The sequence below is a fragment of the Sarcophilus harrisii genome, chromosome 4 (assembly GCF_902635505.1).
Source record: "Sarcophilus harrisii chromosome 4, mSarHar1.11, whole genome shotgun sequence".
Lineage (NCBI taxonomy): Eukaryota > Metazoa > Chordata > Mammalia > Dasyuromorphia > Dasyuridae > Sarcophilus > Sarcophilus harrisii.
This window is the reverse complement of record NC_045429.1, coordinates 163,719,856-163,728,856: the sequence shown is the minus strand read 5'-3', so window position 1 is coordinate 163,728,856 and position 9,001 is coordinate 163,719,856. Positions and strand designations below refer to the sequence as shown.

Below are 9,001 nucleotides of genomic sequence, written 5' to 3'. Positions count from 1 at the left end.
CACAAAACCAACAAGAAGCCAACTCTCACCAATTAATTGACCAACCTTTTAAGAGTTTGCCAGGAGCATTGGTGCCTGATTTTTCTTTTCTTAAAAGAAAGCACAGCATGTTAGTTATTCAATTCTCATATGGGTGGTGGTTTTTTGTTTTTGTTTTTTGTTTTTTTTTTTTGGTACTATTAAAATGTTGTGGAAAGATTATTACTATAGATAGTAGTTGCTTGTAATTGGTATTACATCTGCAAAGTGTGAAAAGAATGTCATTTCTTTCAAAGGTGTTGTAATGCTGGAGAAACTGAGGCAAAACAGAGATTGGAGGTTTTTAATATTTTATTAGTGGAGAGCTTTAACTACTTGGCTGGATGGGACTCTTGTCTCAAAGCATCCAGCATCTAGCAATTAATTTCAGAGACTTTTATAGGGCTCCAACTTTCAGGAAAACAAAGGCGGAGGGGGGGTCGGGGGGGGGACATTTAGTAAGTCATAATGTCAGGAAAGACCATAAATTCTGAGAAGTTGGAAGTGAAGAAAGTGGTCAAGCAGCAGTCAACAAGTCTGGGCCAGGAAAGATGGAGGGTGCTATCTAGGTATTTGAGATAAACCATCTGGAGTTTTAAGACTCTTTAGAATGCTGAGTGGCCAGAGCTCCACAAGTCCTAATTATCACAGTCTTCATGGTCAGGAATGGAGGACATAGCATACTAATTCAGGGAAACTGAGATATAATCCAAGGAAACTAATGCTGGTGATGTAAACTGTCTTCCTGGATCTTTGGGGGAGGAAGGGTTGGAAAGGCTCTGAATCAAAACTCCTCCCAGCTTTCTCCTACTTCCAGATAAAGTAATCTTTTCCTAAGATTCAATTGCAGATATTAGCCTGGGGCCTAATCACTACCCTCTATTGGATTGAAAATTAGTCCCTCAAATTGCTCCCTAGCTGGGGTAAGCAAAAAAACAAAAAAACAAAAAACAAAAAAAAAAAAAACAATAAAATCAAATGCTGTGTGCCCAGACCTTTGCAAATAAACCTAACAGGATTTTGCCCGTTAAGAAAGCTGTTTTCTTAGTGTAATAAACCTACTTTTGCCACAAACTTCACCATTTGCAAATTCTTTCACAAAGAATCTGCAACATTGATCAGGGGAATCTCTCAATCCTCATTTTTCACACCTCAACTGAGGTATTACAATTCAGGGAAACTGAGGTATTCCAATGCAACCAAAAAGAGTCAATATTATATGTTTTGCATTGAAAAGGGTCAATTGATACAATGTTTAATTGAGCAAAATTAAATTGCTATTGGCTATCATAAATATTTATTTCATTTCATCTTGTTTAGACAAAATGAAAATATATCTATCCACTTTAAAATGTTAACCAAAGTAAGTTAAAATAACTTTAGGCATATTTTGCTAATAACTTATTCCAATTGCTATGCTTGTATATTTTTGTGCATATTTTTCAAAATTCAATGTAACAATGTTATTCCTGGTCCCTAATACTGTACCTATAACTGTGAAAGCTTTCAGTAAAATCGGGCTCTAACAACCACAACCCTCTAAACCTAAATTCTGGCTACTATCTCAAAACAAAATTATAACTAATATAGGGCAAATGGCCCTTTTTCCATAAGCTCCAAAATCTAAGAGAATGTTTCTTCCTTCCAGTTACTATAGGGAAGAAACTACCACCCTTATATCCCCATTCCTTTCCTCACAATTTTCTAGCACACTATTCTCCCATCCTAGAATTCCATCACCAAGGTACTTCTCTCAAGAATTCCTCCTTACTATTTCATTTTCCCTAAGGTAGCAGGGGCTGAACACCCCACCACCACCCATTTCCTTGAAGGAACACTATCATTATTCAGATTGTTCTTCATGTACCACTTCCTCAACTGTTTTTGCTTCAGATGAAAATATGGTCCCATTTAAGATCCTAGTGGGGGTCTGTTACTGCAGTCAGTAGGACTCAAACTTTACATGCAAATTATCATTTTAGGAAAGTTGGTTAAAAAAAAGTAATATCTACATTTTGATTTGTTATATGCGGGGAATTAAAGCATTGAGCTATGTGACCCTGGGCAACTCACTTCATCCCATCTACTTCAGGTTCCTCATCTGTAAAATGAACTGGAGAAAGAAATGACAAACTATTTTACTGTCTTTGCCAAGGAAATGGAGTCATGAAAAATCAAACATGATGGAAAATGAACTGTACAACAACAAATGCAGAAAATTAACACTTATCCTAGAAATTAAGCATATAAAGGAAAGAATTTTTCATCCAAACAACCCTCTGGTCTCAGTGCTTTGAAGGGCAGGGATTTATCTCAGAAAGGGCTTTTGATAAACAGAATTACAAAAACTCAGATTTGGAATGGACCTAAACTAATGCATATTTGAACATAATCACTTCTACAAAATTTTCCCAAAGTAATCATTTTGGCCTTTGTTTTAAAGATTTTAAAGGAGAGGAGGACCCATTTCCTTCAAAGACTCCTCATTCTACTTTTGTATCACTCTAATGATGAGGAAGGTTTTCCTGGCTTTAAGTGTACATTTGCTTTTTTGTAACTTTCACACTTCTTACTTCTTACTTCTGCTCTCAGTGCCTGAGAAAAACAAGCCTAATCCTTCTTCTAGGTAACAGCCTTTAAATACTTGAAGACTGCTATCAAGTTCCCCAAAACCTTCTTCTCTTCAGGACTGCCCTAAACTCAAAGCATAAATGTTTGTCTTAAGTGGAAAATTGAGTTTAAATTTGGATCTCAAAGTAAAGAACATACCTTAGTTTTGGCCACATAGCTAAGATACTGTTGAGGTTGGGCGCAGGGCAGAATTGTGGTGCAGTAAATAGGTGCAGTAAAAGAATTTATGAACCCCAAAAGTTAGACTGACAAAAAGAAGTTTATTGGCACTGAGAATTCAGCCTTTGCTAGGAAGACTGACTTCCTTTGTGGCAAGGTCCTGACAGAGAGAGATAAAGTAGCTAGCTGAGAAATCCTGACAGAGAGGTAAAGAAGGGTGTAATCCTGTTAGGGAAACAGGTGAGAAAGATAAAGAGAGGTCAAGGATGAAAAGAGAATGCCTTCTCAGCGGACAGAGGGTCCTCAAAGGCAGCTATGCCAAGGAGAGAGAGAGGTTCCTTGGCATGGCATGTTCCTACTTTGGGCTTCTGCAAAGATTTGAGCTAGCAAATTATCTTGACTGGGAGCTGGGGGCTGAGTTGAAATCAGACCCAAATCTTCCAACTGAATAGAAGATTTTCAGTGGAATGAGTGTGCCTGGACTAATCTTCAACTCAATAAAGGGTGTAATCAGTAGTTTTATCAATGGGGGTATGGCAGTCTCTTCTAGGATAAGAGAATGAAACTACTTATCTTGATTCCCTAGGGTGGGTCTTTCTCAGGGAAGAGCTTCTCCAAGGGTTCAAAGAGTTTCTCGTGTTCCACCCGAAGTCAGAGATAGTTTCAGGGTTCAGGGTTCAGTGACAGGGTTCCCCTGTCAATACCACCAGGATACTATAATTACAAAGTATGGGAAGATGATATTAAAAACACCATCATCTTAATTAGACCTAGAAAACTGACAATGAAGAGTGATATATAGAATTATAGAACACAAGACCATTTAAGTAGTCAAGTGGAAAGGTTGAGGATCAAGACATTCATGTTTTAGGATATCCACATTTTCATGTATTCAAATCCTGCTTCTAACACTTAAAAGCTATGAAAATGGGAGAAAGTCACTTAACTTTCCTGAATTTTCTAATTCATAAAATGATGATAATAACTTTGTAGAGTTGTTGTAGGTTTCAAATGCATGTGCTCTGCAAACTTTGTGGAATTCTATGTTGGTGACTGTGATCAAATGGGTGGATTGTAGGATTCAGAAACAGAAGAAGATCACTAGCCTTGCTTTCTCATTTCACTCCTTGAGAAAACTTCAGCCCCAGAAAGGTTGAAAGGCTTTCTGAAGATCACCTGATATTTACACAGTAGGGATTTACACAAAAGTACTCAGAGAACTTTGAACTCAAATATTCAAGGTGTAATCGAGTTGGAATCCTACTTCCTGTGTGACATTTCTGCTCTCAATTTCTTTATCTATAAGGGGATTGGACTAGATTGTAGTCAAAGATTCCTTCCAGCTCTAAATTTTTGATCCTATGATCCTCTGATTCTGATGTAAGACTTTCTTCTATGTCATGCGATGGCTACTCTTCCAAGAGGTCCTATCCATGACTAGAACATGACTAGGTATCAAGTCTTGGGAGCAACTTTTCCTTATGTTTACTTGCCCAGGAGCAACACCAAAAATAGAAAGGGAAAAGGTATATATAATTTTAATGCTGCAGAAAAGGGAACTATGAAGAGGATCTGCACCCAGATGCAAAGAGAGTAAAATACTCATTTTTGTAAAATTAAAATACTGTAAATATAATTCAAATAATCTGGAGTTTATGATTTTAATGACTTTTAAAAATTTGATATGCTAATTACATTATTAGGTTTAGAACTTTTAAAAATGTAAAAAAAAAAAAAAAGTGATAATTATGCTTTTTTTTTTTAGCTCCTAATAGTCAATCCCTAGTGAACATAACTCTGCATGAGAGGGAATAATGTACAATAATGAAAGAGTAGTCACTAGAGTAAAATGTGGCTAAGAGTTTGTGAAGGATTGAGAATTGAGGAAAAAAGCTGTTGGTTTTGGCAACCAGATGACCACTGGTAACTAGGAAAGACTAATCAGGGTTAATTGAGTTGTTAGAGTCACATAGCTAAATGTAAAGTGTAAGAGGCTGGGTTTGAACTCAAGTCCTCCTGACTGATTCTAGGGCAGGTACATTGCTTCACGCAGGTGCCCCTAGATCACTAATACCTTTGAGCACTTTCAGATAAGTGATAAACTCAAGAATATAAAAATATTTACTGTAAAAATTATCTTAAAATGCTTTTAGCAGTATTCATTTGATTCTAGGGAAAAATATTAAATGCCTATCTGTGCTAAGCACTGGGAATACAAAGATTAAAAAAAGAGTCTTTGACTACAAAGGGATCAGAGTAGGGACATATTATATATACATATATACAGATACAAACACATATGTGTATAGGTATCCCTATTGTGAGAAAGTCATTTCAATATGTGTGGAAAGTTCCAAGCATGGGAGAGAATTTGCATGTATATCTGGGACTGAAAGAAAGCAGGAGGAGACTGGAGAAGGACACAGAGTCCAGTTTGAGTGATACAGAGTGTGGAAAAGGAGGGAATTTTCCAAAATAAGGCTGGAAAAGATTTGTATAGAATTCATTTCTGGGAACAAATTAGCCTTATTATTAAAGTATGTACAGTGGAACCTATTTAACAACATTTGGTGATTGTTTTTTTATTTATTAGAAAAAAGTATATTTCTAAAAGCTCTATAAATTATCTTCCTAGTTATTAAATGCTTTACTCTTAATTCAAAATAGTCAAAGAGTTTTACTATGTCCTTAGTAAAAAAACAACAACAACAACAACAAAAAAAAACAAAAGCAAAAGATTTTTAAGTAAATTAATCCTGTTATTTATTTTTTTGTCTCTGCCAGCTTCAGCCTCCAGCCAGCACAAAGGTGGAAAATGGAATGAATCTGTCTCCGCCTCCGAGAGCGGGCTTCTGCTCTCTGACTTCTGAATGTCCCAGACTGAATCCTGGTTGAGGCTCCTAGCTTACATATGCTCTCTTAAAGATGTGAATCTTGTAGAACTCTAATAAATACTAAGTACATTAGTGAACTAGAGAACTATTAAGTACCATGCTAAATTAGATAACCGACTTAGCACCTTGTAAGAATCCTAATACCCAGCAATGTTACTTTTAAAGAGAAAAAGAATCAAGAAACTGATTCCAAGACAATGTAAATTATTTTTATTTTGGCTGCATAGTTATATTTCACTAAATTAATTTTGTTTCCAATTAAAGTCTCATAGCTTGCCATGTAAACAGTGCATTCACTGTTAAACTGCTGTACAAGAACATTATAAAACACAGAATCAGAATAGAAAGAATCCACTTTACAATATTTCAGATAATTGCACTAAAACAAGATTGATCAAAAAGGCTATTGGGTTCATTGGCAAAACACTCAATCCCCATTCTAATGAAGTCTGGTGAAAAATGGCACAAATGAGAAAAAGCAAAACAAACCTGGGAAAACTAGCCATTGTGTTAGTCAATGATGACAATTTTGATCATGAATAATCAATCCCCAGTCAGATATGAGGAAAGGTAAATAAAAACCCATCAAAAAAACTTGGGTCGCTGTTTTCAGTGTAGTCAGTTATAAAGAAAGTTGAGCTCTCTGGAATCCAAAAATTATTAGCTACAGCATTTTCATAATTTTTTTTTCTTCAATACACAGTAAACATTTACAAAAATTATACTTCTCCAAACAGAGTTAAGAGTTAAATACAGCCTAAGTAATCACCACCACTCTTCACAGTAGAGGTATTTACCAGGTACACTACAGCAAATGCTTAATAAATACACATCATACCTTTGAGACAAATTAAAAATGTGTCCATATATTTTTTTCTGGGTTAATACAGTTATCAAAAGAATTAATCATCCAAGAAAGAGTGTGTTAGCATTTTATATCTTGACCTAAGCAATGCAGAGATCTGTTAATCAAGTTTTAAAAGTTGTTTGACAATATTTCCTCCATTAGCCCAAACTAAAATCAAAACCAGGTATTTTCCTTGGGCCAAGATAAAATCAGGTACAAGCATGTACAGCAATACAGATGCACACATGATACAAGAGTTTGTAATAACAAAAACTAAGTTAACTGTCAACAACTTAAATAACGAGCCAACAGTAAATTTAAATATGGACAAAAATTCAGTTAACTGCTAAATTTAAGAATATGACAATGGCAGAAAAATTTAGAAAACATTTCAATATTAGAAAATATTGTATTGAAACCAAAGGAAATGTTCCCTCAAATAAAAATGACAAAGTGTTCATCTACTCAATAACTATACAATGATAAAAACTACAATTAGAGGAATTTTCCTACATAATTTAGATGATATAGTACAACTGTTCTCCTTTTAACTTTTTTTGAGAGATCCCCAAAGGATGAGTCCAAGAATCACCAATCCAATGACAACAATAAAAAGGATGATGCACAGAGTTTTTCGGGACTTGCGCTGCAGGGAGAAAATAAACAAAAACACAAGATGAAAACAGTCATCTCGTGGCTTATCTTTGTAAACTTAGCATATATTCCTTATATTGCAACTAACAGAAAAATAAGCCTCAGGTGTTGAGCCTATTTTATTTGAAGAAAAGATACCTTAATTTTGGTATTTACTTCTTCAAATATTTTGAACAACTCTGTTCAATTTCTATATTATTCTCATTCCACCAAAACAGAAATTATGCTTCAATCAAAATTATAAATCAAGTTTCTAGTTCTTAATTGCAACAGTTTCTTCAAATTTAACGAACTTGTAGGCAGAGATTGAATAGATTTAAATAAAAAAAAAATTAGGAAATATTTGAATGGAAAGTGGACCTAATGAGATCAGATTTCAGACTATATTTAAATGAAATAACCATCAAAAATAGTTGATACTGGCTCACAAACAGAAAAGTTGATCGGTGGTAAAGATTAGATATGTAAAAGAAAGCAACTTTGAAAATCTTCACAAGGCAATAATAAAATTAACCTATTTTTAATCTTAACTTTTTCTTCTGTGAATTTTTTTTTTTGCATTTTATTGATATCTTTTTTTTTTTTGCAACTCTGTCACTTCCTACTATTTCACCTCCTGCTCCTAAATAGAAGTCTCTTGTAACAAGCATAAGTAGGCAAACACATTTCATTAGCCTTGTCTAAAAATGTATGTCTTGTTCTGTATTCCTAGCCTATTGCATCTTTGCCAAAAGATAGGAGAAATGGTTCATTTCTCATCATTTGAAGTGAAGCCATGCTTGCTCATTGCATTGATTAGAGTTGTGAAGATTTTCCTTCATTAGGGAAAATCCTTGGCTATTATTGTAATGAGGATTTATAACAATTTCCAAATCACCTGAGAGTAAACTTTCATAGCAGAATAGGTTTAAAATCTGGGCTCTAATGGAAAAAGATGAAAAGCCTTCTTTCTCCCTCTTCTCTCCCAAATCTTAAAATGTTTTTTATCTTCCTGAATTGCTTTTAACCACTTAGAGAATTGTTTTCACTTCAGGATTTTAGAATATATATATATTTTTAAATAAAAGAACTGTTAGCTTGAACATCAGGGCTTTGAATGAAACATTGCATCAGATTCAAAACCTTAAGTGAGAAAACCTCCAATAAAATAAATATGGCTTTCTTTCCAGGTACTTTTTAGGACAGTTTAGGATCAAATCTATCAGGTTACAACATAGTTCTCTGTATATGTATGGACCAGAATTCAAGCCCCTACATTGCAATGATTCACTGATGTGCTCTTCTGCCTTTGGACACTGCAAAGGATTCTAGAATCAATGTAGTGGTGACTTTTTTTTTTTGAAAGGGGGAGGGCACTAAAAAAATTAACTAGTAAAAAGTTCACCATTCAATGACCAAACTAGTAATACTTGGTTGGGTACCACAGAATTTATCCATTTATCTGTCTGCCAGGGTGATCTCTGGATAGCTAGAGGAATCATTCTAAGAAAGAAAGTAACAATCCCTTTAGTCCTTCAGGTTATTAAACAATGCTGTGAGTATTAATATTAGACCTAAGGGGATAGGGAAAAAAAAGAAAGGAGAGAAAAAGAGTAGAAAAAAAGAAGAGAGAAAGGGAAGAGGGAAAAAAAAGAGAAATAAAAATGATTTATTAACAATGAGTTTTGGAGTATCACCTGTATTTGCTAGAATTAAATAAGCTACCCTCATATATATATGAGCTTTGTCTTCCAACCAACTACTGTTAATAAGTATATTTATAGTTAGCAGCATGACCAGTTCTTTTTACAGGCGTTTT

At 34.6% G+C, this 9,001-nt stretch overlaps 1 protein-coding gene across 2 annotated transcripts in view; it reads right to left on the bottom strand.

Moving 5' to 3' along the window:
- Positions 1-5,889: 5,889 nt before the first annotated feature.
- Positions 5,890-9,001, bottom strand: part of STX7 (syntaxin 7) — a 48,482-nt gene continuing 45,370 nt past the window's right edge. The window contains exon 10 of one of the 2 annotated variants that reach the window (XM_003769441.4): positions 5,890-7,195. In XM_003769441.4, the coding sequence (XP_003769489.1) occupies positions 7,097-7,195 (99 nt within the window). In that variant the 3' untranslated portion in view covers positions 5,890-7,096. The remainder of the gene's footprint in view (positions 7,196-9,001) is intronic. The other variant, XM_031964249.1, reaches the window with a different exon arrangement.